The 13,241-nt window shown below is 41.3% G+C and overlaps 1 protein-coding gene across 3 annotated transcripts in view; it reads left to right on the plus strand.

Moving 5' to 3' along the window:
* The first annotated feature begins 572 nt into the window (after positions 1-572).
* The window catches only part of SHTN1 (shootin 1), a 97,859-nt gene continuing 85,190 nt past the window's right edge, over positions 573-13,241 (plus strand). Inside the window, exon 1 of one of the 3 annotated variants that reach the window (XM_045569056.1) lies at positions 573-916. In XM_045569056.1, the coding sequence (XP_045425012.1) occupies positions 859-916 (58 nt within the window). In that variant the 5' untranslated portion in view covers positions 573-858. The remainder of the gene's footprint in view (positions 917-13,241) is intronic. The other 2 variants (XM_045569055.1, XM_045569054.1) reach the window with 2 other exon arrangements.

The raw sequence follows: 13,241 nt of genomic DNA on the forward strand, positions 1-13,241 counted from the left end.
GGCTCTCCAGGCCCCGCGAACCACTTGCAGCAGGGCCCACGTTCTGACCACCTCTCAACCCTGGTTGGCCGGGCGAAAGCCTGTCCAGGCCCTCGGGCACTGTTACCCAATCTCCACGCCTTCCTTTACTCACTGCGTGGTAACTTAACTACCTCGGCGGCCCACAAAATGCACTTACTGGGCAGACAGGCTTGTTTGGGTGCTTGTCTGCGTTTCAAGGTGCAACACGTACGACCCTGGGCCTGCCCCTGCGGGCATCTAGATTTTCCAAACCCGCTCCCAGAGTCCAATGCATGAGAACTGGCGAAAAATCCTGGTCGTCAATTGCCCAGTACGTCCCTACGTTCCCGGGGCAGCGTCCAAAGTGGGGTTCCCATAGACGCTGCGAGCCCAAGGCCAGTTTTCTCTGAGGGCACATCCTTGTGTCCGGGGGGCGGAGGCGGAGAAGAGGGTGCTGGCGCAGCCGGAGAGAGCGCACGCAGGGCCGCACGCCCTCCCGCCAGCGCGTCCTGCGGCGCCGGCCTGGAGGCAGCCTGGCCGCAGGCTAGGACCCGGGGCCCGGCCCCACCCGCGGGCCTCCATCCCCTCCCCACTCCCGCTGCCCCCGGGCTGTGGGTCGGGCCGCAGTGCCCGCCCTCCCGCCGCCCGCGGCAGGTGAAGCGGCCGCAGCCGCGGAGTAGGTGCGTGGGGATGATCTCACTCGCGCGCTCCGCGCCAGGAGGAGGAGGAGCGGGAGAGAATCCAACTTCCGGGTAGTGAAGCCGCACGCCACCGGCATCTTGCTTTTTCTTCCTCCTCCCCCTCGTGTGCCCCTCTCCTCTCCCTCCTTTCCTTTGATTCCCGGCCCCACCCGCCAAAATGAACAGCTCGGACGAGGAGAAGCAGCTGCAGCTCATCACCAGCCTGAAGGAGCAAGGTAGGCGGGCACGCGGGCGCCAGGTGTGGGCAGCCGCGGCCCGTGGGCGGGGACGGCTCCGGGGCGCCGGAGCCGCGGCGGGTGGCAGCTGGGCGGGAGGCACTGTGGCCGCCGCGATCGCCCCCGTAGCTCCGTCACCCGTGGGGAAGTGTCCTTCGCGCCCCGCGCGCCTTGGAGAGCCCAGGGCCGAGGATAAAGTGCGGGAGAGTCGTGCCCGGCAGTGTGACACGGCTGCCAGCCGGTTTCGTTAGCTGGCGAACGGGGGCTGGGGGTTAAGGGACTAGGATTTGGCGCGGACGAGGTCGCACAGCACCACCTTCCCTGCTGGAGCAGCGGGTGGGGCAGGATATCTTGGCGGCTTTGGGCGGCTCAGCTCGCCTTGGCCCCACCCTTGCACATTTGTTGGTGGTTGGTGGCCTGCAGCGCCGCTGCACACACCCTTCTCTGCTTTTCTTTTGGGTTAGATCTAGTTCCTTTTTCCTTATCCAGCTGGGATTTTCAGGCCGTGATGTCTTTTTTTGTCACTTCTCATTTTTAGCAATTTATTAGTGAGTCAACACCGTGCCAGCGTGGGGCTTCCTGAATTAACAGGGTTGGTGCTGGGCGCAGCAAAGCCAGGCCATGCGCCCACATTTCTGTACCGCTTGGTAACTGGGAATAGTCCCTTAGTAAAGAGCTGTTTCAGTCATTCTTTTTTTCATCATTTACCCACACTTCTGAACAAAACCAGATCAGCGACCAAATGTTAACCTAACGCATTTTAAAAATTATTGCCCTGACCAAAGGGTGGTCTTAGAGTATGGATCGGGAAAGAGAGGAACCATACGGATTTAGGAAGTAAAACTGTGTAGGAACATGTACTTTTTTGAGTGACTTGCAGACGTGGCCATATAATGGAAGGGGCCCTGCTCTGGGGCTGAACTTGGTGTTTAGTCCCAGTTCTTTCACTTCTCCTGGCGCCACTGCCCAGCTCTGTGAACTTGGAGGAGTCTCTTCCCTTGGCCAATCCTGTGGTTAATCCAGCCTCATCTGAGTAAAGGCAAGGACTAAACCAGATGACTCTATGAGGTCTTGTCCAGTACTATTATCTGTTGTTCCTTGAAACCACAAACATATCATTCGTAAGAGTACCTAGATCCCTCGGGAGACACACTCCCACAAACACATCTCAACAGTACCCTTTACTGGGTAACCTTGGGGAAGTTCTTTAACCTCACTGAAATGGACTTAATACATTCCTCTGTGCTATCTAGCATCTAAAAAGTGCTGGATAAATGTTAGTCTCTTTTGCCTTCCCAGTACCTTGCTTGCATCCTAGATTAGCCTGAGGTCATAAAGTCACAAGCCTCAGTGAATCTCGTGGGCGGACAGAATGCCTTTATCTTTATCAGAATGCCTTTGAGTTTCTCAAATGTTTTAGTGTGGGACTGGATTCTGTTGGGATGTTATTTTTAATAACACCTTCCCCCTCCCCCCACCCCTTAATATAAAAACTCTTGATTCATGTCCTAGATATTTGGAGTTTTCATTATTGGTAATATCTGTCAGTGGATATCAGATCTTTTGATGGTCAGTTTTCAAATAATGATTACAAAATTTCACCTTTCATTCTCTATATAATTTGAACGGTAGATTGAAGGGTAGATTAACAATGTAGATAATCTACAAATTGTTTATATTTAATTTTGGAACACATTTTCTGTCTCTATGTTGGGTTTGAGGCCTGAGGAAAAAGGGAGGATTTTTAAGTTTCTGGCTCTTTCTCCTATTGCATTGTATTGGCAAACAAACAGATTCATGACATTGGTATTTTTAGAGGTTATATTTCCTTGACTAAGGGCATATCAAAGGTTAAAAGAACAGTTAGATGTTGAAATTTGTGTTTCTTAAAATGTATACCTTTTTTTAGGATAGTAAGTCTGGTTACACAGGTGTTGCGATTGTTTTCAGCCCACAGTGTGATTTTTACACATCTCAAAACCAGGGCATTTGCTTGTCATTGGATCATAGACTGTAAAAGCAATCGACTTATTTCAAGAGTATTTAGTTGCTATTTAACCTATGAACTAATTGGGAAGGGATTTGAGGACAGGCAACTAGGTCTTTGGGCACTTAATAATGCATATTGCAATCAATTTTGTAAGCTGATGGTGTTTGTGGTTTTTTTTTTTTGAAAATAGTACCTTTTACTATCTGTTAACATTGTTGGTGATAATTTCACTACTCCTATTTGATGTGAACAAGAAGAACTATTATTGATTTAATACTCTAGTTTCCCTTTTCAGTGCTGAGTAAACATATTTATTCATTCCTTTAACAAATACCTACCAAGTACCTACCATATATGAGGTCCATGTGCTAGGCACTGGGGGTATAGATAGTGAATCAGATAGTTCTTGTTCTTACCAAGTTTATTGTCTAGTGGAGAAGACAGTTATTAATCAAGTAATCTTACAAATAAATGTACAGTTACATATTTTTTCTAGGATAGATTCTTTGAAATTGAATTGTTGGACAGAGGGCATGCACACACAGAGCTTTGTTGGACATTGCAACAGTGCCCCCCAAAATAGCTGTACCAGTTCACATTCCCACCAGCACTGGTCAACATTGGCTAATAACAATCTTTATTAATTTGATAGCCTGACAAGTTTCTGAATTTTTGCCAATCTAATGGGCAAAATGGTACTTTTAAAAATTTGTATTGCTCTGGTTATTTGTGAGGTTTGAAATCTTTTTACGTGTTTATTGGCCCTTTAGGTTTCATCACATGGTTCCTTCCTTAGAGAGTTTTTTAAATTGGTGTATGATATTTGTACATATTTATGGGGTATGTGTAATATTTTGTTATGTGCATAGAATGTGTAACAGTCCAGTCAGTGTATTTGGGGTATCCATCATCTGGAGTATTTATCATTTCTGTATGTTGGAAACATTTCAAGGTCCTCTCTTCTAGCTATTTTGAAATATATAATACATCGTTGTTAACTATAGTCAGAACTTATTCCTTCCATTTAACTGCATGTTTCTCCCCATTAGCCAACCTCTCTTCATCCTCCCCACCACTTAGGGAGTTTTAAGTCTAAAATTTGAACCTATTCCCCAGAAGGGAGTTGAGAAAGGTTTCTCTCTACTCTAAACCCCAGAGCTGACAGCAGCCCTTCCTAATGTGAAGGCTTCAGTGGCGTGGTGAATAAAGTTGCTTTTGACAAAAGTTGTGAAATGTAATGACGGAGTCTGTCATAATATGAACAATCTCTAATTTATACTTACCATTCCCTAAGCTCCATGTCTTATAAATCACACCCACTTCTGAATTACTTCAAAACATTGTATATTCCCTTCTAGTGAATGGTATAATTAGCTATATTATGTCATTCTAGAAAGTTATATTATGTCCCTTTAAAAAAAATTAGCCAGTGTGTGATTGCTTATGTTCAAGCAGATGTTGAGGTAATGAGGTAATTCTCCTTTTGTCTTTTTGGGAGCTTTATTTTATTGGACTGATTGACATCTTTAATGCATGGAGAAATGGCAACTTCGGATACTATTTCCGATGCATATTTCCTAGCTACTAAAAGTGGACATTTCCCTTACAAAACATCATACAATTTGCCCTCCCTCCAGAATTCTATTGGGAAAATGATAGACTTAGTTCAGCATTTGTTTAAGGTGCGTTATTTTCTGTGTAATTCATTCAACCCACATGAATATTCATAGCTAGGCACTGTGCTAGGCATCAGAGACAGATAAATAAGACGTTGCCCCTGCTGGTGAGGAGTTCCTAGTTTGGAGGTCATGGCAGGCCTGTAAATTCCAGGAAGAGTGTCTAATTGGCCCAGTTTGGGTCATGGATTCAAATCTCTTGGCCAGGGAGGGCAAGACACCTTTATTGGCAGCCCCCACAAAGACCAATAAATTGGAGTAGTTGTCCAAAACAGAACGGGGTGCCATTACCAGAAGGGAGGATGCAGATGGGGTGGACACAAACAACACATGCTCACTAAACTGGTCAACGTAGTAATCTCATGCCATTTTGAACTTGTTGATGAAGTTTAATAATAAGGATGTAAGACTGAAAGAAACACAATGATCCAAATGTTATGGGCTATTCTTGGGCTAACACTATTTAAAAGGAATTTACTATGGTAAGAAAATCGGTTTTAAAGCATTTTAAACCTCCTTTTATCTTTAAAGTTAGTACTGTTTTCCCTAAGATTATTGAGATGGTGCTTAAAGTTCAAATGGAAACCTAGTCAAGCTTATTTTTAGAGAAAGTTATTAAATTAATTAAAAAATGCTCAGACTGAGCGTGGTGGCTCATGCCGGTAATCCTAGCACTCTGGTAGACCGAGGCAGGGATCTCTTGAGCTCAGGACTTTGAGACCATCCTGAGCCCTGAGCAAGAGTGAGACCCCGTGGTCTCCTAAAAATAGAAAAAATTAGCCGGGTGTGGTGGCACATGCCTGTAGTCCCAGCTACTTGGGAGGCTGAGGCCAGGAGTTTGAGGTTGCTGTGAGCTATGCTGATACCAAGGCACTCTAGCCTGGGCAACACAGAGAGACTCTGTCTCAAAAAAAGATGCCTCCAACGTTCTCTTGGCTTCTAGGCCAGAAAGTAGCTAGAGCATTGTTTTGAAAAAAAGGACTAAAACTATTGCCTATTGTAATGACCTTATCAGTCAGGAAAAGCTGAAGTTTGTCAATCTTGGATGCATATGAAGTCAGTCAGTAGAAAGCAGTTTGGAATTATTAATAAATGGTTGCCTTGGTTTCAAGTACAAGCTTGTTTTTACACTAGTATTTTTCGAAGTGTGGTCCAGGGACCAGGTCCATCTGAATCACCAGGTACTTATTAACAATGCAGTTTCTTCCCAAAGTTGGTGAACCGTTGCTGAAGAGAAACCAGTTGGGCAACGCTCCATGAGATGGACACTTAGCATGGGCCAAGGAACTATATCTTTTAGTCAGAATTTCACTGTTCACTTAATATTTCCATTAGGTAGGTGAGTTTTACTTTTGTTTTTAATTAAATTGTAAAATAAACACATGCTTGTAGAAAAAAATAAAGGTATAAAGTAAAAAGTGATTTCTCTGTGAAGTTTATATCAAGTTGTTCAGCTTTAGCTTGCAAAGCTTCAGGATTTCAAATTAGAAGGGTGGAAGAAATACTGGAAATGTTTGGAAACTTGCAGCCAGATATTGGAGGAAACTAAAAGAATTCAGGATCCAGTCCAGATTGCAGGTAAATAATAAGTCTCAAAAAAAATGAATAAGGCTAGAATCTAATGGATGAACTATAGTTTTTTTCTGAAACACAATTTTTCTCTCTTCAGTCACCCTCGTTTCTACCAAAGATAATCACAGTAAAACCAATTTATTTGTAAAGTAAGTTTTAATTTTGTTATACTTGGCCTGATTATTTATGTAAATACAGCAAGAATGGTGATTGATCATCTAGGTTCTTTTAAAGTCTGCTTTGCTGACTTTTTCATAAAGAATCTCAGATTAGACTTTTAAAAAACCATCTCTACAGGCTAAGGAGCCAAGCCAAGTACTCTTCATCATATTATGCCTATTAATGACTTGCAGACTTGTGAATCCCTCTCTTCTCTAGGTTCCCAAAATATTCTGAGGTCCCTGGGCCCGTCAGGAAGTGACACTCTCTATAAGGCAATCATGTAAACCGTGTATTCAAGGTACCAGGCCAGCTCTTCCCAAGGGGCTTTTATTGGCTACTTAAAGTCAACCTCAGTACCTTAAAACTGTCTTGTCATATCAGAAAATATGATATCCTAGTCAAAGCCTTGGCAGTATTACCAATGTCTTAAATTGTGTCTTGTTGTAATAAGAACAGATTCTTATTGAATTTATGCAGTAACTATATTGTCATAACCATCAAGAATACTCATGAAGCCAGATGTGGTGGCCCATGCCTGTAATCTCAGCACTTTGGGAGGCCAAGGTGGGAGTATCACTTGAGGCCAGGAGTTCAAGCCAGCCTTGGGAACATAGTGAGACTCTGTCTCTACAAAAATTAAAAAAAATTAGCTGTGCTGTAGTCCCAGCTTCTTGGGAGGCTGAGGCAGGAGGATCATTTGAGCCCAGGAGTTGGAGGTTGTGGTGAGCTATGATTGTACCACTACATCACTCCAACCTGAGTGACAGAATGAGACCCTGTCTCTTAAAAAAAAAAAACCAAAAGAAAAAGAAGAAAACTGTCACAAATAGTTTTTATATTTTGGAGGGATCAGATAGGGAGAAAAAGTAAATGTTTCAATTCTTTTTACAAAAGCATATGCCAAATTGTAAGCTATAGATAGCTTAAGAAAAAAAAAGTTTCCTTGAATCTGGAAAACAAAGTGTAAAAGAATCAACAGTGTTTCAGACAAAGAAATCATAAAAATCATAGTCCTTCATCAGTTTAGTCTCATGTAATTAACTGTTCTGCTTGATATTGAGTTAGCAATTTTTTATTTTTATTTTTTTTGAGACAGAGTCTCACTCTGTTGCCCGGGCTGTAGTGCCGTGGTGTCAGCCTAGCTCACAGCAACATCAAACTCCTGGGTTCAAGCAATCCGGCCTCAGCCTCCCAAGTAGCTGGGACTATAGGCATGTGCCACCATGCCTGGCTAATTTTTTCTATATATTTTTAGTTGTCCAGATAATTTCTTTCTTTTTTTTTGGTAGAAACGGGGTCTTGCTCTTGCTCAGGATGGTCTCGAACTCCTGAGCTCAAATGATCCGCCCGCCTCGGCCTCCCAGAGTGCTAGGATTACAGGCGTGAGCCACTGCGCCCGACCTGAGTTAGCAATTTTAGTAGTTCAGGTTTTCAATTAAAGTTCTTCAGTTCTTACCCAGTCCAATGATATGATCTCGAGTTCTTTTTCATTCTTACTTTATACCTCCTTTAGGTACAACCATTTAGGATTAAAATTGCTTGTAAAAGGCTTTTAGAAAGCATCAGAATAAAGCAGTTAACTATGGGCAGCAAGACTTAGAGTGGCCATGGTTAAAGATCTGACAGAGTTTATTATGACAATGACAAAATTAATAAGGAAATTTAGTTATTTCTGTGGCAGACAACAATTTAACATAATCAATATTATGACAGATAACATTAGATTTATAGGAATCTCATACAGTTTTTGGAACACTTAGATTAGTAACATATCCACACAAATGTGACTTGAAGGTTTAGCATCACTTCTTATTTGGCAATGCTTCCTGTATAATTTAGCATATTGAATAAGCCTGATTGATTTAATAGGTTTCTTTCAAACTTCCAGGAGCTCTGTGGTAATCCCAAAGTTAGTTCAAGGCTAAAAAGTCTTAATTTAGAATTTGATTCCGAGAAGTTTGTCAAAAATAGAGGTTCAAAACATCAAAATAGGATAATAGATCACTGTGAAATAATAATCATTCATTTAACCAGAGTGATAAAGACTTCAGAAGGAAATACAGGAGGTTACGTAGTTGTAGTAAAACTGTAACTCTTTAACTAGGTGTCTAATGTAATTAAAGACCTAATAAAGACAGCATGAAGCACAGGGAATTATCTTGATAAAAAACAAAATCTCTCTTCTTTCTTTTCTTTTTCTTTTTTGGCCAGTCACTCAAAAGTGACCAAAAACCTTTTATTTTCCCTTATCAATATTACATGAAAATCTTGTTTTTTAAAAGACCCAAATTTTAGTTTTGTATCAGTATACTTTTGATATCAAGGCTTAATTAAAAACTCTTATAATTCATTCAACTGTGGTCAGAAGCCCTTTGTTAAAAGACAAATCTTAGACAAATTAAATTTAACAGAATTTAATTGAGCAAAGAAAAATTCACAGATCAGGTAGCCACCAACTCAGAACAGGTTGAGAGATACTCCAGTGCTGCCTAATGGTTGAAGATTTATGGACAGAAAGAGGAAAGTGACTACAGAAAATGGAAGTGAGGTACAGAAACAGCTGGATTGATTAAAGCTCAGCTTTTGCCTTATGTGAACATGGTTTGAACAGTTGGCCACCTTTGATTGGCTGAAAGCTGGTGATTGGCAGAAGATTAGGTTACAGTTCACCATGTACAGAGAAACCTTTAGGCCAGACTTAAAATACATAAGGAGGCAGCTTTAGGCTAAACTTAATTTAACACCTTTATAGCTTTTACCCAGGTCTCAAAGAGGGGGCAAAAGATGCAGCCCTTCCTGGCCAGGCGCGGTGGCTCACGCCTGTAATCCTAGCACTCTGGGAGGCCGAGGCGGGTGGATCGCTCAAGGTCAGGAGTTCGAGACCAGCCTGAGCAAGAGCGAGACCCCCGTCTCTACTAAAAAAAATAGAAAGAAATTATCTGGCCTACTAAAAAATATATATAGGGAAAAAAAAATAGCCGGGCATGGTGGCGCATGTCTGTAGTCCCAGCTACTTGGGAGGCTGAGGCAGAAGGATTGCTTGAGCCCAGGAGTTTGAGGTTGCTGTGAGCTAGGCTGACGCCATGGCACTCACTCTAGCCCGGGCAACAGAGCGAGACTCTGTCTCAAAAAAAAAAAAAAGATGCAGCCTTTCCAAAATCCAGACAACTCCCAAAAGAAAGCCAAAAGAAAAGCTTTGCCTAGAGCAAAATGGGGCATTATTCACAATTTTATCTGGTCATATTCTTGGGCTCCCAGCCTTTTGGTTGGCTGCCTGCACATAAAGTCCTGGTAACCCATGTGCCCTTGAAAATGGAAAGTCAAAAAGAGACAACAGTCAGTAAGATAAACAGGAAAACAAAAGCTGCCCATGGGGGCAGGGAGGATCACTAACAATAAGCCTTTTTATGGCTGAAAACCACAGATGCAAGAATTACATTCCAAAGAGAGTGAAAAAGGTACAGTCCCCCTCAAGATCTAAAGTTTCTCCCAAAGATATCCTAAGAAGGTATAAACTGAAATAAAATTTAAGCTCCCTGCCAACTAAACGGACCCCCTCATGGCCAAGCAGACCTCAGAAAAACCTTAAAACTGTGTTCCTGGCAATGAAGGGAAGGGAGGTTAGATACGTTTCCTTACACCCTTCCCTTTGGGAGTTTAAACTAATTGCGAACTGGACCCAAGGCCATGTAGGCAAAGGTTAAATCATGCCTGGAGGCCATTTGCTTAAAAGATCACTTTTTGTATATTGTGGCTTGCTCTATGATTAACAGACTTCCTTACCTTAAAACATTCCTTTCTGCTGATTCCAGGCTTTTAGACAAAGCTTTATTTCTTTAACCAATTCCAAATCGAAGAATCTTTGAACCCCTCTATGACCTGTAAGTCCTGCTTCAAGATGTCCCGCCTTTTGGGCCAGACCAATCTGTACCTTCCATGTATTGATTTATGATTTTACCTACAATTTCTGTCTGCCTAAAATGTATAAAACCAAACTGAAACCCAACCACCTCAGGACCACTTACTCAAGGTTTCTTGAGTATAGCTTCCCGGGCCGTGGTCACTCATATTTCTCTCAGAATAAACCTCTTTACTTTATAGAGTTTGGTTTTATTCTATTCTCAAAGGTAAAGACGCTCATTGTTAACACGGCAATGAAGACAATTAGAGACAACTTTCTTTCCCTGAGAGCTGGTGCAGAAGGACAGACTGACAAACTGACATTTTGGACTGTAGCCAGCTGGCTATCTGCCTAACACAAATCTGACAAAAACCTCGCTTACTACAAAGCCAAGCTCTCAAGACAAAGATGAAAGGAAAATCTCATGATTTTCCTTTTTATGAGAAACCACACAAAAAACAGAGACAAGGAAAATAAGGATCATCTCTGGGAGATAAATAACCAATAGGTACCGAAACCAAATCCACAAGAGTCACAAATTCAAAGAACTATTTTTTCTTTTTTTTTCTTTCAAATGTTTTTCTCCTGCCAATGATCTGAATTTGGAAAGGAAGGAATGAGGAAAATCTTTTCCCTTTTTCCCTTGACCATGTACTACAGGTGGAGATCTGAGAGAGCTGACATTGGTAAGAATTCTCACCTTTTCCTGCCAGCTCCAGAATCCCATCTGCAGGTCCCAGAGCAAGTGCAGTGGCTCAGAATGTCCTGCCAACTATGTCAAAAGGAAGGGGAGAAGAAATTATTTTTCCCTCAACTCTGATAGGTTTGTAGTTGGTACCGAGTCCTGTAACAAAAGACAGATTAACAAGAGAAAAACAAGCAAGTTCTTTAAACATATGCAGTGCACATGATGCAGAAGAAAAGTAACTCTAAGCAGTGGCTTAAAACTCTGGCTTATATAGCATCTTCAGTAAAGAGCAGTGCATTTCTGAGAAGTGACAGGATGAAGGAAAGTAGTCCCAGACTCCCGAAATGTGGGGAGGTAAATTTATGGGGAAACTAATGGGGTAAAGTCTCCCAGGTTCCTTTGGCACCGTCTCTGAGCTGATCAGGGCTGTGAAGGAGAATTGATACCCTGTTTTTAGGAGGGAAAGGAGAAAAGGATAGAAAGATGTTTTGTCTTTTTAATTCTCTGTCCTGCTTTTAGGCAACCAGAGGGAAGGTGGAAAGCGCTCTTGCATCCTCAGTGTCTTTAGCTCAACAATCCTTCATATTTTGGGGAGAAATATTGTTTTTTTTTTCAGGACGTATAACAGCTAAATGAAATGTGGTATTCCAAATGGGATCCCAGAACAGAAAAAGGAGATTAAGTAAAAACTAAGGAAGTCTGAATAAAATATGGACTTTACTTTATAACAGTGGATAGCATTGGTCCATTAATTGTAACAAATGTATCATACTAATGTAAGATATTAATAATTGGGGAATATATGGTATCTCTGTACTATCTTTGCCATTTTGCTATAAATCTAAAACTTACAAAATTGAAGTTTTTTAAAAATAATGCTTACATTTATATACACATATATCTGTAACAGCAGCTGTAGGAAAAATTCTTAACACAAATTTTTTTAATTGACAAATAATAATTGTATATATTTTGGGGGTACAGAAAAAATTCTTAAAAGTGGAATTGTGGGATCCAAAAAGTATGTGTATTTTAAACTTTGTTGTACTTCAGTTTTATTCTCTAAAGCTGTTAACAGTTAAACTTTGCTTTAAAATGAAGAAGGAATACAACTTTTGTGTTTTCCTGCTTACGATGCTTGTTAAGCATTTTAAACATTAAAACATGAGTTCTGAAATTTTTGTATGGTACCATAAAGAGTAATATATCAAGATCCTTTTAGTTACTTGATTCCATTTCAAATCCTCTGTGGCACAAATTTGTGTGTGATTCTGTGTGTATATTTTTAATGTTTTTTAATAAGACTTTTGGGAGGAGGTGTTTTAGGTTTACAGAAAAATTGAGCCAAAGGTACAGAGAATTGTCACAAACTTCCTCACCTTCCTCCCTCCATTTCCACTATTTTTAGCATCTTGCCTTAATGTGGTACATTTGTTAGAATTGATGAGCCAGTATTGATATGTTATTACTAACTAAAGTCCATAGTTTACATTGGGGTTCACTTTTTGCATTGTCCATTCTGTGGGTTTGGACACATGTATGATGCATTTGTCCACCGTTATAGTACAGTTCTGCTGTAAAAATCCCTGTGTATCCCTTCCTCTGTTCTCCTGGGCTGGCAACACTGATCTCTTTAGTCTCCATAGTTTCAGCTTTTCCAGAATGTCATACAGTTGGAATCATATGGCATGTAGCCTCTTTAGGTTGGCTTCTTTTACTTAGCAATATACATTCAAGTTTTTCCCAGGTCTTTTTTGTGGTTTGATTGCTCATTTACTTCTTTTTATCACTGAGTAATATTCCGTTGTATGGATGTACCACAGTTTACCCATTCACCTGTTGAAGAACATCTTGTTTGTTTTCGAGTTTTGGCAATAATGAATAAAGCTGCTATAAAGATTTGTGTGGTGTTGAGGTATGGAAGGAAGGGAAGTGTTTTGTAGTCCTATGATTAGATCATAGTTTTATGATTAGGTCTTAGCGACCCTGTATCCTTGGGCTGTAACCTTCACAAGGTCTTCTAAATTTTGTTTTGTTTTGTTTTGTTTCCCCTAGGTGAGACAGGAAGGCTAGAGGGGGCTAGAGTTGGGTATTTGCCTTCCACCAGGTCTGATAGACCCTGGTAAAATAGTTTCTCCTGAGAGAAGGCCTTGTTAAGAAGAACAGAATGCTCTGGGTATATTTCATACTTTTCTCCTCCACCTGCCAGAAGTAGTAGGAAAATTTCCCCTACTGATCTTCACTGTGAGAACCCAGTAGGGTTCCTGAAGGTAAAACTCAATTTCAAGGGCACCCTACAACTGGGCCCCCCTGGTATTTTTAACTCTCAAACTTGT

This window comes from Lemur catta, chromosome 14, assembly GCF_020740605.2.
Source record: "Lemur catta isolate mLemCat1 chromosome 14, mLemCat1.pri, whole genome shotgun sequence".
Taxonomy (NCBI): domain Eukaryota; kingdom Metazoa; phylum Chordata; class Mammalia; order Primates; family Lemuridae; genus Lemur; species Lemur catta.